Source organism: Patagioenas fasciata, chromosome 10 (genome assembly GCF_037038585.1).
Source record: "Patagioenas fasciata isolate bPatFas1 chromosome 10, bPatFas1.hap1, whole genome shotgun sequence".
Taxonomy (NCBI): Eukaryota; Metazoa; Chordata; class Aves; order Columbiformes; family Columbidae; genus Patagioenas; species Patagioenas fasciata.
Window position 1 is genome coordinate 10565453 of NC_092529.1, and position 28000 is coordinate 10593452.

Genomic DNA, 28000 nt, shown 5'->3' on the forward strand with positions numbered 1-28000 from the left:
AGAAATGCCTAAAATTTTCCATCCTCCGCAGTCTCGCACGCCAAAGGTTACTGGCCCTGCCGCTTGCAGGGTGGCTGGAGGGGTCACAGTTCTGCTGCCAGGAGGGCTGGAAGTCCTCAGCACAATGTAGCTTCTCACCACCGTCCCCCCCAGGAGGACTTGACATCACATGTCTTGGTTTCTTTCCTCCCTTCCCACAAGGAATACCCTCCATTTTGGGAGGGGGCAGCTGGACGCATCCAGCCTCCTCTCTCTCGTCTCACCCCGCTGAGCATGAGGTGACGTTAAGCTGTTCTCAGCTGGGCACAAGAGTGGAGAGGGGCACGGGGCAGTGGAGCTGGACAGCAGCTGGGGCAAGCCAAGCAGGCGAGGTGGCCACGTGGGCAGCCGGGTGCCCACACCCGCGGGTGCTGGATAACAGGGTGTTAGTCATATTTGCTCGTGCTGAACAGGTCCAGGCAAGGTGCAAGAGGAGCTCAGCTTGGGGACAGAGTGACTGTGGGGCCAGGAGGGGAGGTGGGCACCTGCCTCTGCCCCAGACTGGGGGATGCAGGCACAGCCCGGCCTCACAGGCGGCAGGAGGGGGACTGGGGTGGCTCTGGTGGACATGGAGCTGGTCATGGGGCTGGCAAGCCACAGCCACCACCTTGTTTATGTAATTAATGCCTTCACAGCCACCCAGTCCCCCTTGAGGTCACCATGATCTGTCCCTTCAGGGGCTGGGGCTCCTATAGATCAATGGGCAAAAGTCCCAGAGCCTTGGCCCCCATAAACCAAAGCGCTGTCAGGACACGCCACATCGTTCACTCTCATTACAGCTTTCATCAGTGGCGTCTTTCCAACCCAGCTTGCACAGAGGAAATGATGAGAGGTGGTGGTGGCCACAGGAAAACATTTGCAGGGCTGCCGGGGGCAGGATGCAGGGCACAAAGTGAGATCATGCTCACCCCATGGACAGCCTGCACCGCTCTGGGAATGGGCAGCATCCCAGCATGGGGTCACACCAGGTTCAAGAAAGTCGTCAGACCCCAGTGATTAATGAGGCACTGATTTGGCAGGGCAGGTGACGAAGGAGCAGATAGGCAGATCCATCCCAATGCAGGGCTTGGGCAGAGAGATGGGAAGAGGCTGGCTGGAGCTGGGCTGCCTGCAACACCCTTGCTGCCTCCTGGCTCCCCGCAGACCTCCCGGCCCATGCAGAAGGAAAAGGGGCCTGAGCTTCAGCCCTGAACTGAACAAGAAAATTACATATATTCACATAAACACACTTTAGTTATATATTTAAAGGGTGTCAAGGCAACTATGAGCAGCATCACGGCCCAACAAAGCTACCAATGCCTGTCAGCACCATGTGCGAAACTGGAGCACCTGGAAGCAGCCCCAGCTTCACTCCTTCACCACCAGTTCAGCCACACATGCACGAACATCACCCTCCTGAAAAAACAAGGGGCTCAAAGGTAGCGAGCAGACTGGCATGGCAAAGCCCAACTCCCCTTGGCTCACCAACATCAAGACAGCTCTTGGACTTGCAGGCTCTACAAATAATTTTATTGAAATTTAACAAAGGTGGACATATGCACTGGGAAGCAGAGGAAGGACCATAAATAGTGTATGTTTCCCAAACCCACAGGTCCTACCCACACACTAAAGGAGCAAGGAGCCTAGTGTTGGTGAGTACCGTTTGGCTACACATCCACATGGGAAAGCACAACCTTGCACAGAAATTGTAAAAAAGAAAAAAAAAAGAACTGAAAGGAAAACTTCCCTTTTTTTTCTTGCTCCAACACCACAGTGGACACAGATACTATTTACAGCGACCTTCACATTTTTAAGATCACTCCAGGTGCTCCCAAGGCCCTGCTGCCACAGGAGGGCTGGAGGCTGGCGGAGGGGAGGGGGCCCAGGGGGCTGGCAGCTCGGGGGACCAGCCTGGGAAGAAGTGGGGCAGGACGCAGCTTGTTGGCAGCGTGGGAAGGGTTGCTGCCACTCCGGTGACACGGTGGGGTGGGAGAAGGAGTGTTTTTTCGGGGGAAGCATGTTTGACATCCTGGGGGAAGGGTGGGCAGCCTGCCAGGGAGGACAAAAGCATCCTCACTAAGCCGGTCTCAGTCTCTGCCTCCCCTGGGGTTCAGGCCCTGCCTTCTCAGCCAGTTTTTGGCCGGTATCCAGGCAAGGGGCTCCTGTCAGGGCAGGCAAACAGCACCAGCCCCATCCCCACTCCTTCTCTGCCTTCCCCTGTACCCGAGGTGGGTTCTGTGCAGCTGCCTGCATCTTCAGACAGCCCAGCCACGGCTTTATCTCCTGTTGCTGGAGACAGCAGCTCCTGCTCTTCTCCAGAGTCCTAGGGATGCCCTTCTCAGTGAGATCCGGACCAGGAGAAACTCAAGAGCAGGTGGAGCGAACAAGAAACACTTCAGTGGGGTACTGGGTTAAGACAAGACTCTTTCAAGAAAGCACGAGAACAAAAGATGTCAAAAGTGCCCAGCATCACAGTGTAGATGAGCTCCCCAACAGAGCTCTGCTTCCCTGCCCGGCAGCAGCCAGCACACCCACTTTGCCCTCCATGCTTTGCCCTCCGTTCTCGCTCCGGTCAATGGGAACAGAGGGTGGGGGACACGGCGGGAAGAGGTGGTGACAGGAAGACAGCAACAGCCACGCTGCTGTTATCTCCCTGGAGCTGGGAATGTGGCCCCACGCCCGGGCAGCTCTCAGTGGGCGTGGGGATGGATACATCCAACAGAGACGCCGACAGGGCTGGCGGCCAAGTGCCAGTGGCTTAAATTAAAAATCGAGGTAGCGAACATCTGAAGTGCTTAGAAAGTAAATAAGTTCTGGGACGAAAGAGGAGGAAAGACAAGCTGGCTGCTGCAGGGAGCAGGCTCTGACCCAGGATAAAGCTGTGCCTGCTGCCCCATGGCTGGTCCTCTGCCACCCACCCGCTCCAGGGCAGTCAAGCAGGGTGGCAGTGGCTCCTGGCGGCAGTGCAGGGCAGCATGGGTCAAGCCTTTCCCCGACCCTGCAGCAGCTGGCTCGAGAGGCCGGGGCCTGTGCGCAAGGGTGAAAGGTTTTTTGGTGCTGCCACAGCAACCTCAACCTTCTCAAGCAGGAGGAAAGAGGAGAAAAGAGCAGGACCTTCAGAGACGGAGCAGAAAGCCTCCCTTTAAAGTGCATCACGTTTTTCCTCCTGCTGCCAGCTGGGATGCAGAAGGAACTGTAGTTCACATCGCCAGGGAGATTTCCAAGCCAGGGCAGGCACACTGACCGATTGTTTTTGGGGGACAGGGAAGGAAGAGATTATTTCCTTCCTGTTCGGCTCTGTCAAGGCCCACCCCACCGGGAGGTAAGTTCAGGACGAGAGCAGGGGGTGAGGATGGGGGTGAGGCACCTTGCCCAGCAGCCCGGCCCCGCAGTGGGTGAGGGGCAGTGGCAGGAACCAGCTTGCTAATGGGGGAGGTGAGTCCACTGCAGAGCGGGGGACCTCGCTGCCACAAGCAGCAGCCATGGACCACAGAGATCTCCTGCAGGCAGAGGGGCTGCAGGCAGCAGTGAAGCCAAACTCCCCAGAGCCACCACAAGCAGGGAAACGTACAGGGGGAAGGGACTGAGGTCCAAGATAGAGGCATCTGATCCCCGTCCCCTTTCCCAGGGGAGTGCAGCAGCCAGCTGAATGTGCTTCAAACCCGCCCTTCTCAGCCTTTATCCTCCATCAACAGACCCGCCCCAGGGAGCATCACATAACACCTGTGTCAAGCAACACACCACACCACTGGCCATCAAACCACAGGGCCCCAGGGATCTCGGGGCCCCGGGCAGTGTGGTACCATGACCTGGCTCTCCTTGGGCCGCATACCTGAGAAGCGGGGATTTCCTCTGGTGAGAAGTGCAGGCTCGCTCTCTCTTTAACAGCTCAATCACAGCAGCTCATTTGCAGTTCCAGTTACCCATCAAACATCAGCTAGAGGCTACAATAAGTATTTTAGTCTTCTGACTCAAGCGAGGATGTTTTTAAGCAGTCGCTGCACAAGGTCACCCATCTCCTGTGAGGAGCACTAGGCCAAGCCCAGCCTGGTCTGCTCCGTCCTGCCTCACCTCCGGGCAAGGGGAGAGCCGCCGTCCCCGCTGTGCACCCAGAGTCCTCCTTGGGTGGGAATACGACTGGGGCTGGTGGGGCAGGGCCTCCCACCCGCAGGCAGCAATGTCTGGCGCCTCACACCTCACAGATGATCACTGGGAAATCCACATGAATGCGAGGGTGCTCTAGTTTCACTATGCCCTGAAAGAAGAGTCAGAGACATGAGCAGAGGAGACCGCCAAACAACAACCCCAAGCCCTACAAGTCCCATCGTATAACAAAGGACACCGTGCCCGTGAGGAACATGAGTCCATAAAGCCACTGTGTCACCAGGTACGCCTGAACAGCAGCACGCAAAGCAAAAGCACTTTGTCCTTCGAAATCGTCTCTGGAGAGCAGAGGGAGGCATGCCTGGCTGCCACACACGGCGGGTCTGGAGCTCAGCAGCGCGAGAAAGGAGGGAGCTGCTCTGCCAGGCACTGCCCGTGCAGCAGCTGGTGCGTGACTGGCAGATATTGGCCGTCTGGGCTTTTCATCTGGCACCTTTCATTCACGGGATTTAAAAGAATGAAAAGAGCTCTCTGACAGCAAGCAGCCAGGGCAGCTGGCACACAAGAAAAGCAGCTTTCTATCCAGAGGGGACGTTGCTGAATGCAGGCTCCCTCCACGCCAGCTACAGGCAGCTTTCCCATGCTCCGTCCAAGCCTTCTCCTGTTACAGCAGCTCCAAGGGGACCTGCTGGCAGGTGGGGGGCTGGGGGTGGAACAGGGGCTTGGGGCTGGGCCTGTGCTCACAGAGCCAGAGAAACACCGGGGCTAGTGAAGGGCTATTTAGTACCCGTGTCTGCTCTCTCCAGCTCAGCTGAGACTTTCAACAGAGCGAGTTTCAACCCATGTCCAGGAGGGCCAGGAGACAGTCCCACAACTCAAACCTGCCCCTGTGAGAACACCAGCCTGGGGAGCAGCACTGAATCCTTCACCCCCACAAAGGCCTGTGCAGCGCTCAGAAGGGTCCCACCCTGCCAGGGGCTGCTCACCCCTCAGAGAACATCAACAGCTCACCCCAGGTGCTCACTAGAGCCCTGCCTGTCTGCTTACTTAAGAAAGGCTCCTGCAGGGTCTCTCTCCAACCCTGGTTTGATCCTCCCTTTTCTTCATTTATGTCCCCAGAAACTTCCCTACATGCAGGCTGTCCTTCTCCTGCACCAAGACTCTCAACTGGTGTCCCAGCCCCTGCTCAACTTCACCCCACACGCTCATTTTAAGAGAAGACTTTTGCACAGAGGTGTAAAATGCACAGCTGTCAACACCAGTGTCATTATCGAGTGGCCTGGGGGGACATGTGTTCTCATGTCAGCAGGTGATGGGCATTGGCTGCTGCTCCTGAAACCAGGGCCTGGCTCTCTGCAACAATGTGACACTGGCTGAGCAAGCACAGCACCCCACACCTTGGGGAAGGTGGTCAGTGATGGGACGCTATGGCTGCGCAGGGCTGCTTAGCACTCTGCAACCCATAACACACATCCAGCTGAGCAATCCTCCCCAGCCTAGCAGCTCTAAAGGGCTGGGACAACTCATCTCTCTGGAGAGGGTGAATGGAGAATGTCACTAGCTCTCTCTCTCCTGCCACAGCCTCACTCAGTGACATGGGTATGAGCCAGGACAGACAGGGGTCATAGCTCTGAGGCAGAGGTTGATGGAGAGCAGAAAACCTTTGCCTTCCTGGCAAGGAGATGCCCCGAGGGAGAAGGGCCACATGCAGGAGCTCCCGCAAAGCCAGGGTTTCAGCTGTCACCATGGCACTCGTTTTCCCACACCCTACCTGAGGTATCAGGTTCTTGTGGATCCTCTTCAGCTTGGCGCGCTTCCTCCCATTCTTGGTAACGATTGTCTCCTCATAGAACTCGTGGGCGAGATCCCCATCCTCATCATAGTACATGGAGCTACCGAGAGGAAAGGGGAGGCAGGTAGGCCAGAGCCTGCCGACAGCAGCCGCTCCCCGGGCGGCGCGGGGCACCCCCGGCCCTCCGAGCCTACAGGACCACCCGCTGCCGGAGGCAGCTCCCCCGCCCCCCGGAAGGCCAAGGCCCGTCCCCCCGCCCCGCCAGGGCCGGTACTCGGACATTCCCGGCCTGACCCCGCGGCAGAGCCTCCACCCCCGCCCTCTCACCCGCGTCGTGTGAACACGAAGGGGGTGGCGGCGCGCGCGGCCCGCGCCCGGGCCAGGGCCTGCTGCCCGCCGGAGCCCTCAGCGCCGCCGCCGCCCGCCGCCGGGGAGGCGAAGGGCCACAACCCCCGCGACTTGGAGCCGCTGGCGCCCATGGCAGCGGCGGGGGCGGCGGGAGCGGGGCCGGGGTGGGGAAGCGGCCCAGAGCCGCCCCGACCGAGCGCCTCCCTGCGTGCGGCGCGGCGACACTTCCGGCGCCCGCGATGGCCCCCCGACGTGACCCCGGAGGGCGGAAGTGCCTGCATCACGTGAGACCGGCGCGGGGCGTATGCTCCTCCCCGCCTGGCGGGAACCCCAAGGCCGTGGGTTCGAGCCCCGTCGCCGCCTAATACCATGTGCCGGGACCCACGGCCCAAAGGCACGGGGGGCTCCTCGTGGCCCTTCGCACCCCATCCTGTTCTGCTCCTCGGGCCAAGGACACACCACAAGCCAGACCTCATCACCCAAATGCCTTTATTAGTGCTCAACGCCCTGCTTCCCCCCAGCAACACTTGCTCCCCTGAAGACATCCACTCCCCTGGGGACACTCACACTCCCTGGGAACACTCAATTCCTCAGGGGGCCACACACTCCCTGGGCCAGCCCCATGGGGGCTGCAACAGCCCAGTGGGTCCCGGGGTGCCCCTCTCCACCCCCCCTCCTCGGTGCCCCACCCGCCGGCGGGTGTGGGTCCTGGTGTGCTGGCTGCTCACTGGCGTGGGTGGCGCGGTCACCCCGGTGTGAGCGTGGCCAGCGCCTCCTGCATCTTCTGGCGGCAGCGGGCGTAGCGGTGCCGCAGCTGGCGTACGTGCTCCTCCTCCTCCCGCTGCAGGATGCGCAGGAAGTTGTGCAGCTCCGGCAGCGTGAAGGCATCCCACTGCGGGCACGTGGGCTACCATCACAACAGGGACGTGGTCCCCCCCACCACAGCCACGTCCCCTGGCGGGTGTGGGTGCCTGCTCCCTTCCCATCCCTGTACTTACATTCACCTCCCCAGTCTCGTTCTCCTTCAGGACGAAGCTCAGCACCTTCTCGCTGGGACCGGCCAGCAGCCGCAGCCGCAAAGGCTGCTCCTCATCGCCCAGCTTCCGCAGGTACACTGCAACGGCAGCCACCCGTCACAGGGGGACATCCCCACAGGGACACTGCCACTGCCTGGACACCACTGCCACAGGGGACACTGCTGCTAGAGGGATGCTGCCACCATGAGGATGCTGCCACTATGGGGATATCATTGCTACGGGGGACACCACTGCCACAGGGGACACTGCCATCAACGGGGATATCACAGCTACAGGGACGCAGTCCCCATGGGGGTACTGCTGCCCAGGGGAAGCTGCCACTATGGGGACACCACTGCAAGCGAGGACACTACCACTGTGGGGGACACCACCACCCTCGGGACATCACCACCTTGGGGTCACCGCTGCCCAGGAGAAGCTGCCACCACAGGGACACAGCCACTGCTACGGGGACAGGGCCACCCCAGGGCACTACCTTGTTCATCCTTCTCAGACCTCTCGAAGAGGGCGAACTTGCGGGGGTTGTCGATGACAGTGAACTTGCGGAGGAGGGCGTCGATGACCTCGCTGGCGCGGGTGTGTGAGAAGATGTGCAGGTGCTTGACGGTCCCCTTGGGCAGGTAGAAGGACGTGCGGCGCTTCACCCCCTGGGTGCGCGGCCCTGATCGCCCCGCCTGCAGGGAGGGGACCCGCTTGGTGGCCGGCACCGAGACGGGGCGCACCAGCTTCAGCTGCACCTTGATGAAGCCGGTGTAGGAGCCATCCTTATTCTGGGAGACACCAGGGTGGGGGGGAAGAGTGTGGGTGAGTGGGATCAGGGCAGGGCACTGTGACCCCCCCCCCCCCGCGCCCCACGCTGGCCCCATACCAGGCTCATGAAGAGGTTGCTGTTGATCTGGCTGTTGTACTCCTTGATCCGCTGCTCCACCTGCGCCTGGTCCAGCTCTGTCTTCTCCCACTCGCTGGGCTCATCCTACACAACAGTGGCTGGGCTGAGCAGCACTGTGGCCGGGGGGGACTGCTCTGCCCACCCCAGCGTCCCTCTGTCCCCAGCCCTCCCCAAAACACCAGCTGACGCACAGGCAGGCGGTTGCGTGGGGTTGCATCAGCCCAGCTGGCGCTTAGTGGGGCCATGCCGGGGAAGCACAGCTGAGCTCATCACAGCCCCAGCCCTACTCCAGGGACACTAGCACTGCCACCAGCCACCCCCCCAGCCCTCATCCTCAACTCTATCCCCTGCGCCACAGGGATAGGTGAACTTGTTGCAAAGACATCTGGGGGCCGGGTGTCCCCTCCCAGCACCCCAGATCAGAAAGGAGTCCCTGAGGCGGAATGCCAGCAGCTGCCAGCCCAGCACCAGGGCGGTGGGGCAGGCTGGGTGCCTGTGGGGATGCCCTGGGATTCAGGGTAGGAGGACAGGTCCAGGCTGGGGGTGCAGCCTGCCCGTGCCACCGGAACCCCACTTCAAAGTGCCAGCCCTGCACAGCGGGGACCCAGGCATCCTGGCTCAGTGTCCCCGCTGCCAGCACACACTAATGAGTATTTACATGGTGCTGCGGAGCTGCGTGCGTCCCCACAGTGCCGTGGGGCTGGGGAGTACCCGGTCCCAACAGCCACTCCACGGCATGCAGGCTCTGCCAGATGCTGCTGGGGTCCCCACAGCTGTGAGGCTGCTGGAAGGGGGCTCACTCCGGCACCCTCAAAGCAATGTCCACCCCCTCTGGAGCAGCTGCAGCCCCGGGAGGCTGTTGGGCTGCTATGCTGGGTGCCAAAGCCCTGCTCACCCTACTGTGCCTCGTTCACCCCACAGCACCATGTCCAACCTGACAGGGCCACCCTGCCCCACAGGATGGCCACAACTGCACTTGCCCCACAGCAGGGCCATCCCCATCTCCAAGACGGGGCTGCCCATGCCTCATATTTTGCCCACGACGGGATGACAACTGGCTCCACATCAAGCCCACCCTCGCTGCCCCCAGCACCCTGCCCCGGGGGGTGCACTCCCCGGTGACGTCATCCCGTTCCCCATGTTGTCACGGCTGGCGGCCCGGGAACCGACCTGGCGGCGGCGCGGGCGGCGGCCGAGAGAGGTGCGGGCAGTGTAGAAGAGCTCGGGCTCGGAGTCGGAGTCCTCCTGGCTGCAGTAGCCGCTGCTGGCCGTGCTGCCCCCCGTGCCCCCCGCGCCGCCCCGCCGCAGCGCCAGTGCCGCCCCGCAGCGCCCGGCCCCGCTGCCCCCCGCCCCGGCCACGGGCACGGACGCGGCGGCGGCGGCCACAGACCGACCCGCCCGCCCCGCGGCCCCGCGGGCACACGGGCACACCCGGCCCCGCGCCAGCCCGGCCGGCCCGCGGGCTGGGGCCCGGCTCAGTCCGCTCCCGGCTCGGCTCAGCCCGCTCCCGGCCCCGCTCCCGGCTCGGCTCAGCCCGGTCCTTGGCCCGGCTCGGCTTTGCCCGGTGTCGGTCCCTATCTTGGCTCGTCTCAGCACAGTCCCAGTCCTTGTCCCGGCTCAGCTCCGCCCGGTCCCTATCGCGGTCCCGGTTCTTGTCCCGGCCCGGCTCAGCCCGGTCCCTATCGCGGTCCTGTCCCGGCTCGGCTCGGCTCAGCTCAGCCCGGTCCCTATCGCGGCCCTGTCCCGGCTCGGCTCGGCTCAGCCCGGTGCCGATCGCGGTGCAGATCGCGGTGCTGTCGCGGTTCCGGCTCAGCTCGGTCCCCGCTCAGCGCGGTCCCCGGCCCGGCCCCGCCCCGGCCGTTGGGCTGACGCGGGCCGGGGGTGGCGCGGCGTGGTCCCGCTTCCGGCGGTGATTTCATCCGCGCCCGACGCCGCCCGCCCATACCCGCCTGTGTCCCGGCCCGGCACAGCATGGCTTGGTATGGCACGGAACGGCACAGCCCGGCGTGGCACAGCAGACGCAGCCCAGGCTAGCCTAGCACCGCTTGCACGGCACGGCATGGCAAAGCAGAGCATCACCCAGCCCAGCTCAACACAGCCCAGCATAGCACAGCATGGCTTAGTGCAGTCTTGTCACGGCACATCCTGACACAGCCCAGCCCAGCAAGGCCTGGCACAGCCCAGCATGGCATAGCTTGGCACAGCATGGCTTGGTACAGCCAGCCGTGACACGACATGGCCTTACACAGCACAGCCCAGCATGGCCACCCCCCAACCCAGGCAGACCCCGCATTGGCCACCACCCACCCCCACTCTGCCTCGCAGACACAGGCCAGGCCCTACCACATTGGTGTCCTTCTCCAGCGCCTGCTCGGTGCCATCGTTCTCGTCGCCAGTGCCCGGGGGGCCGCTGCAGTCCAGTCGCACCAGGGCCCGGCACCGGTAGTGGCAGGTGAAGCTACAGTCTGGGGACGGGAACAGAATGGGGGTCAGCAGGGCCACCCATCCCTTGGCACCCCAAATCAGGCTGGTGGTATTTCAGAGTGCTCCATGCTGGGTTCCCACTGGGGCCATATCACCCCTGGGGCCTGGCTCCAGGTGCCAGGATTGGTGGCTGTGCCAGGGAGGATACCGGTGCCTGCTGGGGCAAGGGCTGGTGTGTGGTGCCAGTACTGATGCCCAGTACCCTTGCCTGCACCACCACTAGTACTAGCACCTGAGTGCCTGGGATGCCACCATGCCTGGTGCCAGCTGCCTGCCCACGCTGTGCTATACCAAGTGGCTGGCCAGTACCACGGTGCCCATGCTCCCTGCCTGGGCTTGCAGTGGCGGTGGAATGATCAGTACCCAGTGCAGGTATCTGGTGCCCAGTGGAGGTGCCTGGTATGGAGATGCCCAGTGCCCAGTGAGGCTGCCCAGTACTGGGGTGCCTGGTGTCTGGTGGGGGTAATCGGTACTGAGATGCCCATGCCCAGTGTGGGTGTCCAGTGCTGAGATGCTCAGTGCCTGCTGTGAGCACCTGGTGCCAGGATGCCCATGCCCAGTGCCAGGATGCTTGTGGCCCAGTGCAGGTGACTGGCTCTGGGATGCCCAGTGCACCATGTGTGCCCAGTACCCAGTAGAGGGAGCCCAGTAGTGGGATGCCCAGCATCCAGTGTGTGTGCCCGGTGCTGGGATGCCTGGTGATGGTAACTGGTACCAAGATGCCTGTGCCCAGTGTGGGTGGCCCAGTACCAGGATGCCCACTGCTCTGTAAGGGTGCCTAGTATCAGGACAGCTGGTGCACGGTTGGGGTACCCACTACCAGGATGCCCGGTGCTTGTTGGGGGTGCCTGGTAAGGGGATGCCCGTGCCTGGTGGGGGTGGTTGGTGCCGAGACATCCTATGCCTTGTAGCAGGATGTCTGGTGTGGGTGCTTGGTGGCGGGAGGCCTATGCCCGGTGGCAGGATGTCTGGTGGGGGTGCTCGGTACTGGGATGGCCGGTGGGGGGGTCCCGATGCTGGGACACTGTGTGCCCGGTGGCGAGATGCCTGTTGCCCGGTGGGGGTGCTCGGTGTGGGGAGGCCCGGGGCGCAGCGCAGTACTCACGGCGGCACTGGAGGCTCTTCCTGCCGCCGCCCCAGACGAAGTCCCCGCAGAGGTCGCACCAGGTGTGGAGCCCGCGGCGTCGCGGCTCGAAGCGGTGCCCGGCGCCCGGTGCCGCCGTCAGCCGCGGGTCAGGGTGCGCCCCGGAGCCGGGGCCGAGCCGGCGGGCCGGGCTGATGCGCAAGGCGTTGGTCCGCTCCAGGCGGCCCCGGCCCAGCCGCGGCTCCGGCTGCAGCTCCCGCAGCTCGATGAGCTCCATGGCCCGGCGGCCGCGGGCGCTGCGCGGCGGCGGGGCGGGGGCCGGCACCGGGGATGGGGCCGGGGCGGGGACCGGGAGGGGCCGCCCCGTCCGGGCACCGCGGGGGAAACTGAGGCAGGAGCAGGGGCGAGCCGCGCAGCGCCCCGGGGTCCCCACCAGTGCCCCTCGTCCCGGCAAGCCCGGCGGGGCGGGCTAGAGGCGGGGATGAGGCTCCCGGAGCCGCTTCTGTGGAAGCAGGGGCCCCGCTTCAGCAGCCCTGCTTGTTCTGCCACCTCTCCCAGGACCGGGGCAAGCCTCACTCTGTGCCTCAGTTTCCCAGCGGGGAAGGGATCTGGGGGAACCTCTGGCAGTGGGTGACAAGCAGCCAAAGCCCCCCTGGAGAGCCTCTATGCTCGATCTGGCTGCAGCCCCAGCTGAGCAGCCTGGGTTCAGAGTAAACTCCTCAGGACTGCTCGGCCAGAGCTGCGGCTGGATTGAAATGGTTTCCTGCTTGCTGTTGTGGCTCCTGCAGCAGCAGCGCTGGTACAAAACCTGTTTTGGGGGGTGAAGGGGTCTCAGGCACTCTAGCAGAAGAGGAGATGCACCATCAACCTTTTCCAGCTGTGCTCAGACCAGGGATCCAGCCCTCCAGCAGTAGCTGCTGTCCAGGGAGAGGTGGGGATGCAGCCCAGGGCCCAGCAAAGACGTAAACCCTGCAGATAGATGGTGGTGGGCAGGGGGCTAAGCCCTTGGTGCTCACATCACATCAACGGAGAGGGGGTGGGGGCACTTGTCCCTGCAAGACAGCAGATTACAAACCCTCAAGAAACTAATTTGCTTTCCTACAGTGAGGTGCTCTTGCTAACCACATCCTCTGCCTCCCCCCCACCACTCTGACAGCAGCCAAAAGATAAGAGAGAGCACAGAGGCCTCCTCGGCCCTTTCCTCCCCTGGGTCATGTGCCTCAGCTGCAGAGGGCTTGTCCCTTCTGGTAACCACAAGGCTATCAACTCTTTTTTTAGGTTCTCTGGGATTTCTGTTGTTGCAGAGGGAAAAAATGGCCACACACCCCTCTCCCTGGGTGCAAGGAAGGGGAGGGAGTGGTTTACAGTTCAGCATCTTTAGCTAGGAGAAAAAAGGCAGGACCTGAGCAGCATTGGAATGCAGAAGAGGTTTATTGGACAAGGCTGCGTGGTGGGGAGGTGGGAGAGGGGAGGCAGAATCCGGGCAGTGCTGCCCGGGGCTGGGGAAAGGCAGAAGGGGCTTTGCTGGCTTCTCTGCCCTCACTGGGCTGCACACAGGAGAAACCTCTGCCTGGGCGACCCGTGGGTCAGATGCCAGTCACTGCTTCTCTTACGGGCTGCCCACTCTCCCCGGCGTCCCAGCCATGAGGTTGCAAGCAGCCTTGTGCTTCTGCCAGTGCTGGATCTGGCACGCCCTGCAGAGGGGAGCACCATTGCTCAGGGGACCTGCCACAATGCATGGTGCCCACAGCTCAAGCAGGGACAGGGCAGGGCCATGTCCAGCCCCAGGAGCTAAGCAATGACAAGGACAAACCCCAGCAGCGCACTCCTCCTGGCACTGGGGTGGATTGGGCATGGCTGAGCATCAGCCCAACAGGGAAATGGATGTGGCCTCCAGTTCTGGGGTTAAGAGCGCTTAAAGACACGGCTCTAACCAGACCTTGCCAGATGGTTTAGCAGCAGAGATTATTTAATTTACTGCCACTGTCCCAGCTGCCGCATACCGGCCTGTCACCTGCACTCACAGAGCCACAGGCAATTTTTTCCCCTCACCTGCCCCATTAAGATACAGGGGAGGGAGACAGTGTCACCATGGGAAACCCAACCCATGGCTGCTGGTGGTGTGGGCACAGGCAGCTCAGCACTTGACAGCAGCGACACAGCACTCACCAGTATCTCCTCCACCAATGTCCCAGGACATCAGCCCCACCATAAGATTTGGAAAGGTACATGGCAAGTGGAGAGCCAGCAGTGGGACCCTTGGCCTCCCTTAGCCCTTTCACAGCATCCTCCAGTGAGGTGTGTGGTGCTCTGGGGAGCAGGGACACCGAAAGGCAGCAGGGGACACCAGGGTGCTGCAGGGGACACTGGGGGGTGGCAGAGCTTCCTTACCGTGTGCAGTACCACTCGTTCCGGCAGCGAGAGCACCGCTTGGTTGCCTCCACACCACACACCCTGCATCGGGGCTTGTCAGGGGCGAGAGCCTCCATCATGTCCAGGCTGTAGGTCTGTGCCCACCTGTGGTGGGCAGAAATGGGATGAGGCTGCTCAATGTGAACAGCTGATAAGCGGCGAGTTGTCCCCGCTGCACCCAGCCACTGAGGGGACATCCCCAGCCAGCACCACAGACTCCTCCGTACTCCCAGTGCTGAGCTTCAGTCCCTGCTAATGGAATACTGCCTCCACTGGGCATCCCGTGTGCATGTGCCAGGGCCTTACCTGTGTGCCTGGAGCTTCAGCTCCTCCTCGGTGGGGCTGAAGATGTGCTTCACCTGGTGCTTAGTGATGGCCTCCCACTTCCCTGCGTTGTTCTTGAGGATGTGGCCCCGGATGACAGGAACCTGGTAGGAGAGGCAAAGCAGGAGGAAGGGGTGCGCACAGCCAGACTGAACATGCTGTGGTACAGAGGCATTTGGCGGATGGGGGTGCAGCCAGCCCAGGGCACAAGGTGAAGACACAGGGAGTGAGGGTGTGCTTTTGGGTACATGGAGGGGATGGATCCACTTGCCAATGAGCGTTCAGGTGAAACAAGGTAAAACCACGGAGTCCGGCTGGGAGTGAGAGTCCAGCCCTGAGGCCAGGGCTAGCGAACAGAAAGCCCTGGGATCTTGGCGCCCTGCGTGCCAACAGCAGCATGAACCCCATGCTCCAGAGCCGTTTGCCTGAGCAGATTTTTTCCACTTGTCACTTCCCCGAAGAAGAACACCCAGGGAAGAGCTGGCCAGCACGAAAGGGAAAGCTCCAGCCAAAAGTGGCGCAAGGAGTTCAGGCTCTGGAGAGGATGATGCTGCTTCAAACAGTGCTGCCTTCTCCAGCAGAGTAAAAATAGCCAGGCCTGGAAGGGAAGGAGGCTGCTCTGGGAGCAGCCAAATGGAAAAAGGCCTTTTCAGAGCTTGGCTCAGCGACAGAGAGTGAGTTCACTGCTTTCTGAGCGGAGCAGGGAGCCCACGTGTGTGCTTCCCGCTGGCTCCCCTGCCCACCCGCCAGGGTCAGCCCCAGCCCTTGGTGGAGGCGGGAGCAGCACCATCACAAAAGCAGAGCTCAGGAGAAGGGAAGCAGCCTGGGCGAGGGCTGGATGAGGTCCCCAGCATGGCAGCTGCCCGTCCCTGCCCCACCAACATGCTGGCAGTCAAGGGACACGGAGTGAATCCATAACCACCTCTGTCCTGTTGCCGTCTCCAGCTGCTCGCCTTGCTGGTCTGCAGCCGCCCCCAGCCCCAGCTCACGGCATGGGCTGTGCCCTCAGCTCAGCCGCAGCCTGCACCAGCCAGGGCACATCACCCTCCTCTGGGGCCATGGGGTCAGCCACGCCGGGGGGAGCCTGGTCCCCTCCCCACAGCATAAGCGACCGCTGCCCGACCTGCCCATCCACTCCATGGCATGGAGCCTCTGCAGCTCCAGTGTTGGGAAGAACCTCTGCTCTCCCCTCAGCTGCCTCTTTGCACATCTGCCCACAGGCAGTTTCTCCCCGCAGCTCACAAGAAGTTAACAGAAACACTGCTCCAGCCGTTACTACCCCATGGATTAAAAACCACAAGGACCCTATGCTGTTTGAAGACCCTCAGGGCCCAGCTCCTGAGCCCCAGCTGGGACCAGTTTGGCTCTGGCCTCTGCAACCAGACCTTGGCGTCCCTCCATAAGCAGTGTGCCAAGCACCCCTGGGCCAGGGCTGTAACGAGGACTCATTACTGCGGAGTCCAGAATTCAGCAGGAAAACACTGATAAATGTTAAAAAAAGAGTTAATCGTCAAAACAAGCCAGGGGTTATCTCTGTCCCATGCAGCCACCACCCCAGGGACTCTATGCAATCTGGAGAGCTGTTTATAACCCAGCACTTATGCCTTTAGATGCAAGTGCTCAGCCACTGCTGCAGCAGGACAAGGATCTCATGTCATCCATGGACAATTTTGCTGGCAATAAGTGTGTAACTGTGAAATAAGTGCTTGGCTGCTTTACCAGGGTACCACCTCTCCAGAGCTGAGCTTGATGGGAGGCAAAGGGGGTAGGGAGCTATCACGCTCAAAGCAGAGCAGCTGGAGAGATGGAGGAAGAGCCACAGGATACCTGCTCCAGGATGAGATCCTTTTTAGGGGGAGCCGGCTCTGTCACTGCAAGGTGGCTCAGAAATCTCTGCATCTCCACTAGGTTGGGCAGCTGGTCAATAAGGACGTCCGTCAGGAACGCACGAAGCTGTGGCCGTGGAGGGGAAGAGAAGAGTGAACGGAGAGGGGTGAAGACAAGGGAGCCAGAGCGGGGGAAGCAGCATGGCAAGAGCAGGATCTGTGAGGCACTGGCAGGATGACTCATGGGGCTCCAAGGAGGTACACTCACAAACACAAGCTTTGCTGCTACTGGGCACAGTGACAGACCCCACTGTGCTCCCACTGCTGGCTGCTGAGCGCCCACAGCAAAGACAGGGAGGGATGCCCATAGAGGCCAAATGCTCACAAGGTCCTACTCTGTGCTGCAGGACCCACAGCCTTCGTGATGTAAGGTCCTACCTTGAGGAGCTGGCTCTTGTTGAAGCCATTGAAGTGGTACTTGCGCTGGCATTCGGGGCTGAGCAGGAGGTTGAGGAGAGCAAGCCACACCTGCCCATCGAGTTTGGTCATCTTCACCTGGTCTTCAGGGGGCACCACGTGCCATGTGCCATTCTCAAACTTCTTGAGTTTGCCTGAAGAATGGAAAAACACATGGTTCCAGAGAGAGACAGCGCTGCCCGAAGGAAGAGAGCCCAGAGGTTAGGATGCTGGCCTGCGCTCTCTTCCTCGCTCTGCCCTTCTGCTTCTGCCTGCCTCAGTTTCCCCGCCCCTTTGCTTCGTGTAGCAGCCTTAGCAGCCTTCATGGTACTGAGACAATATATTAGCATGAAAAGCATAAAGAATATGTATTAAAACAATAGTGCTGTGGCAGGAATGGAAAGATCCCTGTCATGTATCCCTTTGTACTTGGCCAGGAATGTAGAGCACTGGTAAATGGTGGGGGAGCCCATGCTGCAGCAACAGTGTCTGGAGAGACACATTTTGGGGTACCAGCATGGCCAATATCTGATCATCTGGCTTTCACTGGCAGAAGAACCTTCAGAAGTAACATGAATATAACGGAAGTGACGAAACAAGCTCCAGGAGCTACTGTGCTGCTCTGGGGGTGGAGGGGGATGTAACCCTGCATCTGCCCAGCCTGGAAATGCCTTCACACTCATGTTTCTTTCCAGTCCTTCCCTCAGGGCCCTGGATCAAAGCTCCCTCTGACACCCCCAGTGCACAGGCAGAGAGAAGGGATGTGTTTCCTGGCCAGAGGAAGGAGGAAAGCTCCCACATCCAGCTGGGCTCCTCTCGGCAGGCGCAGAGCCACGTGTTTCCCAGCATCTCTTCCTCCCCTGCCCCCGTTGTGACCCCTGGTGCCGGACTGGGGAGGGGAGCGTGGGTTCCCACGCCCCAGCTGTGCCCCAGCACTGCTCGGAGGCAGGCGGTGGGGAAGCTGGGGGGCTTGGGAGGGGACACCTGGCCCCAGAGGTGCAGGAGGCAGGGCTGATGGTGCAGGCGGCAGCCCATGGGCACAACCTGATCAGAGGCATTTGGCAAGAGTGAAGCTCAGCAACCAACAGCTTCAGGGCACTTGCTTTGCTGCCTGGGAGAGTCCATAGAATCGAAGAATGTTAGGGATTGGAAGGGACCTCGAAAGCTCATCCAGTCCAATGCCCCCACCGGAGCAGGAACACCCAGATGAGGCTACACAGGAAGGTATCCAGGCGGGTTTGAATGCAGAGAAGGAGACTCCACAACCTCCCTGGGCAGCCTGGGCCAGGCTCTGGCACCCTCACTGAGAAGTTTCTTCTCATGTTCAAGTGAAACCTCCTGTGTTCCAGTTTGCACTGATTGCCCCTTGTCTTATCATTAGTTGTCACTGTGAGAAGAGTCTGCTCCATGTCTGCCGCCAGCTCTGAGCACTGTCCCAGAAAGGTGCAGACAGGCTGAGGCTGGCATGCTGGTCTTTCTGCATCCAGGACAGGGCTCCTCAGAGGAGCAGGTGGGTCTGGCAGACATGCTTACGCTCCTGCTCCCGTCCTGGCCATAATCAGTTCAGGAGAGACACAGCCCTGGGGAGGATCAGCTTTCGGGAGTGGTGCCAGGTCCCCAGCCCAGCTGTGCGGCAGCTGCTTTCAAGCAGAGAGCACTAGAGAGGGGGCCAGAGGGGCGAGTTGAGGGGGAGCAGATTTCTGCAAGGGCTCCTGTAGCAGATTTGTCGGTGGCTGCAGGTCCCAGCACCCCACCACAGCACCAAAGGTGCCATGGGGCATGACCCATACCTGCTTGGCGGCAGCTCCAGGGGCAATGTTCCACCAGCTCGACAAGGAGGCAGGGCAGATTGTGGGTGTTCAGTATCCGCGTCAGCGCGCTCAGGGGCAGACTGGAGATATGACAGAAAGGGTGAACTGGTGTGGGCAGACAAATGCCAGAAGAGATACAAATGCTCCCTGAAGCAACTGGGAGAGGCAGGAAAAAAAAAAAAATGATCTGGGTTCCCACTAGTACCATGGAGCAGGGTGAAGTGCTGCTGTGTTTGCCCCCCCGGGACACAGTGCCACTGCCACCACGGACACAGCCAGCTGCTGAGAGGGGTCCAGGCACCCACAGGAATCTCAACCAGAGAGCTTGGCATGTGTCCTCTGCTGGTCCTGGGCACCTACCTCTCCACCTGATCAGTGATGAACCGCAGCACGGACAGGGCTTTCAGGGAAATCTCAAACTCCATTGTCTCCGCCTGCTGCTGCAGCTCCTGTGGAGGGACATGTGCAGCCTCAGTATTTCAGGCCCCATTTCCCGGGAGCTGCAGGGGGGCAGCCTGTTGGCTGCACGTCGGTAACCGCAGACTGGGGAGGAAACCAGAGCCCTGCAAAACCAACTCTGCTTCTCATCTCGACTGTGCCAGGGCAGCCACAGAAGTGCTTGCAGCCCATTGTTGGTTGTCCCTCATCTCCCTACCCCTAACAGCTCATGGGTGGCCACCAGCAGCAGCACCCCTGGACAGGGACACCCCTGGAAGAGGCCAGTCCTAGACTGCTCCTCATTCCCCTTTTGGGATCATCTTGTGGCCCACAGTCCTATAGAGACATGGAAGGCTGAGGGAGGGGGAAACTGCATCATCAGTAGAGGAACCAGAGGAAGAGGGAGAAATTTGGCCCTGGAACAGCTGCAGTTCTACATCCATCCCTCCAGGGTCTGCCTCTCCTCCAGCTTGCCTCCAGCTACAATATCTGCCTGTGGTTATCCCAGCTTGCAGCTACGTCATGCTCTCCAGTCATCCGCCCTCCTCCCCTCCCAGGCAGCATGGACACCCCGTTCATGCCCCACACGCTCAGGCCAACAGCCCGACCACCCTCTGACTCAGCCTCTTCTGAGGCTGAGAAGTGCCAAGTCCTTTTCCCCGGCCTGGGCAGAACTTCGCCTCCCCACTCCCAGGCACTCAGCAGCTCACATCAGCGCTGACCTCAGCAACTCGTATTCCTGTAAAGCGCCACTGCAACAGTTCCCTTCCAAATTCCTGCGGTAAGCCCTGCGCTCCTCGAGCTGCCCCACATTCTATTCAGAAATCTGCCTAGGATCTTCCCTCACACCGCCTCCCTCTCCAAACTCCCCCAGTGAGGCTGTTTCCTATAGCTCCTCTGGGTATCCAGACCTAATCTCTGCTGCCTTCAGCCAGGGGCCATCTTTTGCCTGTGCTTGTGGGGGACCGTAGAACAGGTCCTGCTGAAGGGGTTACCACCATACACAGTCACAAGGGACAACAGGCTCCACAGGACAGGAGAGAGCAGGAACAGCTTTTTCATAGGGGGTTATTGTATGTAGAGTCAGGAGGGGCTGGAATGAATCAGAGGAAACCAGGCTGCTTGGGAGACGAGTGCTTTTTAGAACCCTATTGGTCGGAAAAAGTTGGCTTTTTTTTAAAACTTGAGCTATGTCAAAGTATTAACAGACACCTCCTTCCCTTCCCCAGCTGGGAAAACATTTCCTGGAAAACATCTCTATTGTACTCTGGAGCCCTCCACTTCCTTCCTTTTCTGGAAGAGAAGCACGTGCTGGGGCACCAAGCCAAAGGATGGAGGCAATGCAGGGAGGTAGGGCCAGGCTTGCAGGCTGTCACTTTAACCCCGCTTCTCCAGACACTCCTCGAGACATGTGCAGTTTAAGGAGAAAATTCAAGATGCTGAGAAGCAAAGTTGCAGAAGCAAAGAGTGCTCCCACACTGGGAAGGTGCGTGTGACAGCCCTGAAACACCTGACTGGGAATAGCTACAGGCTGGTCCCGACCAGCACAGAGAAGAGGTATTTCTCAGAGATCCAAGGAAGCTGGGGGGAAACAGATTAGGATAATTCCTAGTCATGTTATACATTGGCTCAGGGAGGGATTCTTCTTACGGTTAACCCTGGCTGGCTCCAGCTGCAGCCTGAACTAAGCTCTGGGGAGACACGTGCATACAGCTTCTAAGAGCAACAGCAAATAGCCAAACCCCTGTACCGAATAGTTCGTGTAACTGGCAACTTTCCAGTGTCCCCCCACTCAGACCATGTCCTGCAGGCAGCCTCAGGCTGGCACTGTCACAGGTGAGAACAAGGGAGCGGCTGCGGGCTGGAGGGAGGCGGGTTCAGCTGCTGACCCAGCTGAGCTGCTGGTGTGGTCAACCACCAGCACCAGATGCCCTCTGAGATGGGCAGGAGGTGCTGGGGCTTCAGCCAAAGGGTTCTCCAGGAGAATGGCCCCCTGTGCCTCTTCAGGCAGCCCACATCCTCCATCACACATGTCCCCAGTGAGCTACAGGACTTTCTCCTCACCTGCATGGATGAGGGGCTGGGCAGATCCTCAGGACGAAGCTCCACTGGGGTCACTATCTGTCCATTGGCGCTCCGAGCTGCCAGCAGGGTCAGTTTTCGGTGGCAATAATCAATTAAATCCAGAATGCTGTCCCCTGCTGACTCGCAGATTTCCTTCACAACAACAAGAATTTCACAGAGGGACAGGCCTCACAGCCATGGCTTCCCACCCCGAGGGGCTTTATACCAAAAAAAGCAGAACCTGCCTCTTACCTTGTAAAAAAACACCGTCTCCAAGAGGTTAATGATGGAAGCTTCATGACGCAGCTACGGGAGGAAAATGGCAAGAGTGAAGTAACAGCAGAGTGGTCACCAGCACCAAGGACACAGGCAATGGGACTGGGAAAAGGGCTCTTCTAAGAAACTGCTTATGTAGTTGTAGCCATACACAAGTTAAAGAGCCAAATACAAGCAATGTAATCTTTAAAACAGCTCCAGTTCACATAGTTCATATTAATATTTATATTAATATGCCCAGGACACTACAACATGCTGATGGAGAACCACGCTTCCCAGCAGGCAGGGCTCTTCAGGGCTCTGTCTCTGCACTACAGTGACAATACAACTGTAGCCCTTGGGCAAGCTGCAGCCCCCAGCACTGGCACAGAGCCACTGTCTGAGAGAGGACAGTGCCCTGCATGGCTGCACTGCTCACAGCCTCTGGGACGGGGGCAGACAGCCTTGTTCAGAGGCAGCGAAGCACAAGATAACCGGCTCAAGGTGATGCTGCAGACAAACGGCTGCCCAGGGAAGACACCACCTTGCCCTAGCAAGGTGTCACCCAGACTGAAAATAGGCTAAAAATTCCAAACCTCAGGCAGATTTCCCTTAGGTCAAAGGCTGCACTGTTCCACAGGCAAGCCAAGTTCCCAAGATCGCTCCCTTACCAAGAACGGCCCAAGAGACCACTGCTTCCAGAAGTTCAGTAAGATAAAGCTACATTTTCCTTAACCCAGAGACACGTAAGCTTGGAGAGCCCTCTGGTTATAGAGGTGCCAGAGAAAAACAGTGCTCAGGGGGCAAATATCCCAGGGAGTTGCTGCTCTGGGAGCGAGGGTGGCACTGGGACGCTGGGAGCTGCAAACAAGGAGCACACCCACCTCCAGGAGAGGCTTTTCCCACATCCAGGAGCTCCAGCAAGGCCCTGTGCAGGATTAGGCAGGGGTGCAACCCTCTGTGGAGTTGAGCTCCTCTGGGAGCAGGTCCCTGTCCCTCCTGCAGACAAGGACATGGGCTTGTTGCTCATGGCTTTGGGAAACCAGGCATTTCACACCGTGTCACATTGTCCAGCAGTTTCTCAGCCTGGTGAGATATAAATCCCCAGCTCTGAGATCTTCTGGGTGAGATTTATTTTTAAGTGTAACAGTGCCCACCAAATTTCCAGGTTTGTTCCCACTTCCCCTTCTACTCACCACCACATAGATGGGGAAGGTGCTTCTTGGCTTGAAGTCCTCCAGCCGGCACAGCACAGGAAAGATCTTGTGCTTCCAGATCTCCACGGAGATCAGTTCCCCAATGAGAACAGGAATCTAGATAGCGAAGGGATGGAGGGAGTGAAGCTGTTCACACCAGTGCCAGAGTGGGAACCAGTTTTCTTGCTACTGCTCAGATTTTGGAGTCGCCTGAAGGACAGTGGCCTTGGGGCGCACAGTCTGTATTTGCACTGCTCAGAAATCAACAGCTTTTCAACAGAGAGCTCTTGGAGCTGCAAAGGGGGAAGATGACCCTGAGGAGCTCAGCAGGGCCAGGGCACCACACATCCTGCTGCAGCCTGGGACGTTCTGTGGCTGGGACATCTCGGGCATGGTGCACAGATCTGCAACCAGAGGGCTGGTGCACTGAAGAGACCACAACCTCCAGAGAGGAACCAGAAACCAGCAAGCAAAATTTCCAGTTTGACCTTTAATTTTTTTTTAAAAAGCAACACTGGCAAACCACCAAAGTCTTTGCCAGTGATACAGCAGATCCTTCATAATTTTATTCCAAAATTGCACATTGTCCACATGACAAGCCTGGCTCAAGGCTGAAGGCCTGGCACAGGACTCATTACTGCACCTAAGGAGCCTCACCTTGCCATAGCTGACCAGCAGCTCGGTGAGGAGCTGCTCCTGACCCGCAGAAGCGCTCAGAATGGCGTGCATGTTGAGCTTCTCTACGCACTCGTGCTGCTGAAGCCATCTGCAGGGCAGCCAGCAAGGACATCAGTGCCAGAGACCTCTGGCCACTGGCTCTGGGGCTCTGCTGTGCTCCTGGAGGGGCTCCCTTATCCAGGAAAACCTGCTCCTAGTGCCCCCATCTTCAAGAAATGCCTCAAGCCCACCAGGCACCCCCAAACACCACACTGTCCCCTGAGCCCACGCTCCCTGGAGCAGCAGCTCCAACTGTGGCAGCCCCAACCCCTATAGCAACATTCACCACGAGACACCCCACTCCAGACACCCCAAAACTGGTGGTCCTCTTCTCCACGCCCCTATTCCACCGGCCCTCTAGGGACATCACAGGTCTAGACCCTTCCTTGCCTCCCCACCCTACATGGACCCTCCTCTCTCTCCCAGACCTTCCAGGAAAGCTCCAGAATTGGGGTCCCTACTCTCCCTCCATCCTACCCTCTGGGGTCACCCCAAACACAGGCCCCCTCCTCTCTCCTCTAGACCTTCTGTGGATGCCCCCTCACTCTCAGACCTGGGACCTTTCCTTACTCACCCAGAGCCTTTAGGAAGGCCCCAAAAACGGGGTCCCTCCTCTCCCCCCACCTCATGGAGCCCCAGCAGGGACACCCCAAATTTACAGCACTTTCTTCGTGCTCCCCAGCTAAACACCCGGCACCGGGGCCCTCCCCACCAAGACCCGGTCCCCTCGCACCCCTGCCCGCCGGTGTCCCGCAGCTCGGTGCCCCGCAGCGCTTGCACCAGCGCCTCGGCCTCGGCGGGCAGCAGCGGCGCCGGTCCGGGGGCGGCCATGGCGGCGGCGTCGCTATGGCAACGGGAGCGCTAGGGCCGCTCTGCCGCCCCCTGTCGGAGCGGAGGAGCCTCTGCGGGCCACTGGCGGCGCGGAGGAGCCTCTGGTGCCCCCTGGCGGCGCGGAGGAGCGACGGCGGCCGGGAGGATGCGCAGAGTTCCGGGGAGACACATGGGGACACACACGGGGGACGCGTGGGGGACACACAGCCCCAGGCTGCCATCCCCGCCGTCATTTCCAGCACACGATGATGTTGGGGTCGTTCTCTAGGCGCTCATCCAGCTCCTTGTAACTCATGCCTGGGGGGGAAGGCAGTGGGGTGTCAGTGGGGTGCCCAGCAGCAGTGTCAGGGGGCTGCCTGGGTCCCCCAGCTTCCCCCCAGCAGCATGGGCTTGGCAGCCCAGTTCAACATAGAGCCCAGCACAGAGTCTCATCTCCCTGCGCTGTGAAAGCTCCCAAAGGGGTGAGGGAAAGTCCCAAATCAGCATACGGCCCTGGGGACACTGGCAGCCCCCTGCCCATCACCGGCCCCCAGAGGCACACAGAGCAGCCTGGATCCTCACCTGTCTTGCAGCAGATCTCATCGTAGCTGTGGCAGCCTGTGTACAGCCGGGCTGGGTGGCTCCGCTCATCCCGGGCAACCTTGACAGGGTATTTCTGGAGCCGACGGATAAGACCCTTCATCAAGCCAAACTGGATGAGCCTCCTGGGGATGGGAAGAGACTTGGACCGTGAATATGAGGCTTCAAACACCCCAACTCTTCCTATTCTGTCCTGGTTTCACCACACCACACCACTGCCTCAGTTTCCCCACCTGCAGACACAGGGGTTGGGTTTCCCCTCTTTGCTCCCCCACACTCAGTCCCCCCACCCCTAGTGTCATCATTTCCTTGGGGACTGAGCAGAAGGGCACTGGCTCCCACCTCTCATCCACTCTCTGGAGCTGCAGGGTATAGCGGGAGATGAGGTCTCGCACCGTCGTGCCAGGGCTCAGCCCGCAGTACAGCTGGAAGACATCCCTGAGGCTGGCCCGTTTGTGCCCTGCAGGGACAAGTCACCAGTTAGCCTCCTCTCCAGCCTCCCCTCCCTCTGCTTCTGCCAGCAGCTTGGGATCTCCCTACCTTGTTTGGTGACGTAAGACAGGCACTCTTCCTGGAGACACTTGTCATCCACCAGGTCCTGGACCTTTGGCGTGGTGCAGTAGACGTTGGAGTACTGGAGGACAAGGGAAAACCAGCTCTGCTCAGCCATAGCTCTGAGAGACAGATCCGCCCTACTTGAAACCCCTCTGTCCCCCCTACACAGCCATCCCAGTTCTGCAGCTGCTCCCTGAATCCCACTCGTGGCCCCATGGTCCATGGCCTGACCCACCTGGAGTATGGAGACAAGCGTGACGACGCCATAGTACCTGCAGACGGACAGGGAAACGTCAGAGATCCTCTGCCAGCACCCACCACCCTCCTGCGGGAGGGCCAGGCCCCCTTCCCCACACTCACAGCAGGTTTTGCACGGCAATGCGCACCAAGTTCAGCTCCACGTCAGCTTCTGCGGAAATCTTCTGGACGTGCCGAAAGCCATCAATGTAGGGCAGGATCTAACAGGAGAGGATGCAAGAGCTAAGAGGGGAGAGAGGCCAAAGGCATCACCCTGAAGCCCCGGAAACTGTCCTGCATCTTGAAGCATGCTGGGATGGGGGCACTCCATCCCCAGCCACACTTAACCCACGTTTTGTGAGAATGGGTCATGTGCAGGCCTGAGCACAAAGACAAGGGGAGCACTGAACTGCGCTCATTAACGTGGTGACAGCATGACTCCCATCAGTCTCTGGGCAGGCTGGAAACAGATCCCATTCAAAGTGCACTGTACCCAGTCAAGCACACGGACCTGCTGTGTGGTGAGGTCCCACTGGGAGTTGAAGAAGTCATCCTTGTCTTGGGTGAAGACGGGGACATCGTACTCCTGTACGATAGGGGGGTCTGGGCGCTGCTCGATCACCTTCAGGTGGATGGTGTTTGACTCATCTGGCCAGGGAAGAGGGAGCGCTTGGTCCCCACAGAAATCTCTGCTCACTCAGGAGCTCACGACCCCCAGCCCCAGGACATCATTGCACTGCACAGAGGTGGGTGTTTGCAGCTTGTAACCCCATCCCTCCCACCCTTCAAGGCATGCAGGGCATGGCTGGCTCAGGCACCCTCCAGCTCCAAGCACAGACAGGCAGGGACCTGCCAGGAGCAGAGTAGGCAGAGCTGAACCAGGCAGGGGATGGCCCAGCTGCTTCCCCCGCTGCAGGGCCAGGGATGATGCAGCTGCTGTACCTATGGGAAGGGTGCACTTTCCTTTGGCATTCAATTCCTCCAGCAGAATGGTCATGATGGGGACCAGCTTCTGTTTACTCTCCTCATTGGAGATGAAGCCACTTTCCAGCTGAAGAGAGCATAAAATCGAGTCAGCTCCTCCCTGAAGGATTACTGGCTACATGAACCACACATCTTGGATCCCGTCCTCCCTTAAACTTCAAGTGGTGCATGGGTAAAACCAGCACAATTCCCTCTTTGCCACAAACCTGGCTGCTACCCCAGCAACACCCAGTACTGCACAACATGTGCGGACACTGGTGACTCTGTGGGGCAGATTGTGAGGTGGGCAGATCGTGAGGCGGGCAGCCTCCTGTGGCTCTGGGTCTGGCCTCACCTCGAGGGTGGTGAGGTAGCCAGCCAGCTTCTTCACTATGGGCTCCAGTGCACAGGCCTTGGCTCTGGCATCACACACGAAGCCCAGGTTGAAGAGCAGAGCATTTCGGCTGTACTTCTTGTGCTCGATACAGACGGGGCAGCCGATCAGCTTCTTCTCCATGGCTGTTCTGCAGGGAGACAAGTACAACCTGCACCCGTGCCCTGATGAAGGCCTGAGCCCTGCACAAGGCTGGCTCCCAGTCAGCTCTGGCTTCTCTACTTTGATGTCTAATCCCCAAATGCTCAGAGTGCAAAACATAGTCTAAAGAAGGGGGGAAAGAGTCACCTATGAGAGAACAGAACAGTCTCCTTTCAAAACCCACACAGCTCTAAAGACTTGTCCGAATTTCATGGATTTGAGGCCAGCAGAGAACCACATGCAGCTCCAGCCACCCACAGAATCGGGCACCCAACCTCTCTGCACAGACAACTGTGGGTATCGGCATGAACCTGCTGATCACGGGGCAGGAATCCCTGTGACCCAGGGCTGATGCTGGCACTGTCACATCATGGCACTGTCACCTCCTGCTGGCAGAGACTCTCCCAGTCATGAGGACAGCAGTTTTACCCTCCGGGGGAAGGATGGGTGGCTTGTCAACACTCACACGGTGATCAGCTTGTTCTGCAGCTCGGGCTTCGTGATCACGTACACCTGGATGGTGTCAAAGAGCTCCCGAGAGATGAAATCCTCCGGGACCTGCAGCGGCAGAAGGCCCTGCTCCAACCCCACGCAGTGCCGAACCCGTCCCAGCCCCGTTGCCTCCCGGAGTGGCCTCCATCCCTGCTCCCCTATTCTCCTCATGGGCACTCCCAGTCCTCCAGCGGGAAGGGGCTTCCCGGTCCCCCCCGGCCCTGCCCCGGTACCGGCCCCGCCAGGTGCTTTCAGGCCCCGCTTCCCCTCCGGACCTAGGCCCAGACAACCCCCACACCTGGTAGGTGATCTTGGGCCCCAGCGTGGGGTGGAACTCGCTGAAGAACACGCACTCAATCCTGCCGCCCATGGCGACCCCGGGAGGGCCCGCTCAGACCCCGGTGCGGTAGCGGCGCGCCGGCGGCCCGCACCGCGCATGCGGAAAAGACCCAGGCGGCCACCGTAGCGCCCTTCCGGAGGGACTAACATCACACTGGCGGGGGCGGGCCCTCTCTCTGAACGACAGTGCATATCACCCATTCAACGGCGGCGC

At 60.0% G+C, this 28000-nt stretch overlaps 4 protein-coding genes across 9 annotated transcripts; all 4 read right to left on the reverse strand.

Annotated features, from left to right (window-relative positions):
- Positions 1 to 1526: 1526 nt before the first annotated feature.
- TUSC2 (tumor suppressor 2, mitochondrial calcium regulator) lies at positions 1527 to 6496 on the reverse strand. Its single transcript, XM_065845852.2, has 3 exons — positions 6242 to 6496; positions 5894 to 6014; positions 1527 to 4273 (listed from the first exon to the last, which is right to left on the reverse strand). Exons 1-3 carry the CDS (start codon positions 6391 to 6393, stop codon positions 4208 to 4210), a joined length of 339 nt encoding a protein of 112 aa, XP_065701924.1. The 5' UTR covers positions 6394 to 6496; the 3' UTR covers positions 1527 to 4207.
- A 238-nt stretch (positions 6497 to 6734) lies between these two features.
- On the reverse strand, positions 6735 to 12064 carry RASSF1 (Ras association domain family member 1). Of its 3 annotated transcripts, none has more exons than XM_065845528.2 (6): positions 11778 to 12064; positions 10532 to 10653; positions 8168 to 8272; positions 7775 to 7973; positions 7261 to 7376; positions 6735 to 7154 (listed from the first exon to the last, which is right to left on the reverse strand). In XM_065845528.2, the coding sequence occupies exons 1-6, from the start codon at positions 12031 to 12033 to the stop codon at positions 7008 to 7010; spliced, it is 945 nt and encodes a 314-aa protein (XP_065701600.1). In that variant the 5' UTR covers positions 12034 to 12064; the 3' UTR covers positions 6735 to 7007. The 3 variants fall into 3 exon arrangements, with proteins under 3 accessions (XP_065701600.1, XP_065701599.1, XP_065701601.1); XM_065845527.2 differs by having other exon boundaries at positions 7775 to 8069; positions 11778 to 12050; XM_065845529.2 differs by lacking the exons at positions 10532 to 10653; positions 11778 to 12064 and adding an exon at positions 9359 to 9381 and having other exon boundaries at positions 7775 to 8069.
- A 133-nt stretch (positions 12065 to 12197) lies between these two features.
- On the reverse strand, positions 12198 to 24086 carry ZMYND10 (zinc finger MYND-type containing 10). Of its 3 annotated transcripts, none has more exons than XM_071813108.1 (12): positions 23989 to 24086; positions 23196 to 23304; positions 22539 to 22655; positions 21340 to 21393; positions 21088 to 21240; positions 18946 to 19034; positions 18565 to 18665; positions 16757 to 16929; positions 16320 to 16445; positions 14475 to 14596; positions 14148 to 14273; positions 12198 to 12725 (listed from the first exon to the last, which is right to left on the reverse strand). In XM_071813108.1, exons 1-12 carry the CDS (start codon positions 24084 to 24086, stop codon positions 12620 to 12622), a joined length of 1374 nt encoding a protein of 457 aa, XP_071669209.1. In that variant the 3' UTR covers positions 12198 to 12619. The 3 variants fall into 3 exon arrangements, with proteins under 3 accessions (XP_071669209.1, XP_065701603.1, XP_071669210.1); XM_065845531.2 differs by lacking the exon at positions 12198 to 12725 and adding an exon at positions 13169 to 13450; XM_071813109.1 differs by lacking the exons at positions 12198 to 12725; positions 14148 to 14273 and having other exon boundaries at positions 14475 to 15111.
- On the reverse strand, positions 23014 to 27912 carry NPRL2 (NPR2 like, GATOR1 complex subunit). Of its 2 annotated transcripts, XM_065845524.2 has the most exons (11): positions 27746 to 27912; positions 27422 to 27513; positions 26776 to 26944; positions 26400 to 26508; positions 25969 to 26105; positions 25581 to 25678; positions 25456 to 25492; positions 25206 to 25299; positions 25008 to 25125; positions 24648 to 24790; positions 23014 to 24383 (listed from the first exon to the last, which is right to left on the reverse strand). In XM_065845524.2, the coding sequence occupies exons 1-11, from the start codon at positions 27815 to 27817 to the stop codon at positions 24316 to 24318; spliced, it is 1137 nt and encodes a 378-aa protein (XP_065701596.1). In that variant the 5' UTR covers positions 27818 to 27912; the 3' UTR covers positions 23014 to 24315. The 2 variants fall into 2 exon arrangements, with proteins under 2 accessions (XP_065701596.1, XP_071669211.1); XM_071813110.1 differs by lacking the exon at positions 27746 to 27912 and having other exon boundaries at positions 26776 to 26939.
- Between the last annotated feature and the right edge of the window lie 88 nt (positions 27913 to 28000).

Excerpts from the sequence above, each read along its gene's own strand:
- TUSC2 (XM_065845852.2), bottom strand. The coding sequence starts at position 6,393 with ATGGGCGCCAGCGGCTCCAAGTCGCGGGGGTTGTGGCCCTTCGCCTCC. Across the intron at positions 6,015-6,241 it reads TTCGTGTTCACACGACGCGG|CTCCATGTACTATGATGAGG; the intron begins GTGAGAGGGCGG and ends TCCTCTCGGTAG. Across the intron at positions 4,274-5,893 it reads ACAAGAACCTGATACCTCAG|GGCATAGTGAAACTAGAGCA; the intron begins GTAGGGTGTGGG and ends CTCTTCTTTCAG.
- ZMYND10 (XM_071813108.1), bottom strand. The coding sequence starts at position 24,086 with ATGGCCGCCCCCGGACCGGCGCCGCTGCTGCCCGCCGAGGCCGAGGCG. Across the intron at positions 23,305-23,988 it reads CGGGACACCGGCGGGCAGGG|ATGGCTTCAGCAGCACGAGT; the intron begins GTGCGAGGGGAC and ends GCTGCCCTGCAG. Across the intron at positions 14,597-16,319 it reads AGGATCTCATCCTGGAGCAG|GTTCCTGTCATCCGGGGCCA; the intron begins GTATCCTGTGGC and ends CTCTCCTACCAG.
- NPRL2 (XM_065845524.2), bottom strand. The coding sequence starts at position 27,817 with ATGGGCGGCAGGATTGAGTGCGTGTTCTTCAGCGAGTTCCACCCCACG. Across the intron at positions 25,300-25,455 it reads CGCTTGTCTCCATACTCCAG|TACTCCAACGTCTACTGCAC; the intron begins GTGGGTCAGGCC and ends CTTGTCCTCCAG. Across the intron at positions 24,791-25,007 it reads CTCCAGAGAGTGGATGAGAG|GAGGCTCATCCAGTTTGGCT; the intron begins GTGGGAGCCAGT and ends TCCCATCCCCAG.
- RASSF1 (XM_065845527.2), bottom strand. The coding sequence starts at position 12,033 with ATGGAGCTCATCGAGCTGCGGGAGCTGCAGCCGGAGCCGCGGCTGGGC. Across the intron at positions 8,273-10,531 it reads TGGAGAAGGACACCAATGTG|GATGAGCCCAGCGAGTGGGA; the intron begins GTAGGGCCTGGC and ends ACTGTTGTGTAG. Across the intron at positions 7,377-7,774 it reads GTCTGAGAAGGATGAACAAG|TGTACCTGCGGAAGCTGGGC; the intron begins GTAGTGCCCTGG and ends CTGCCGTTGCAG.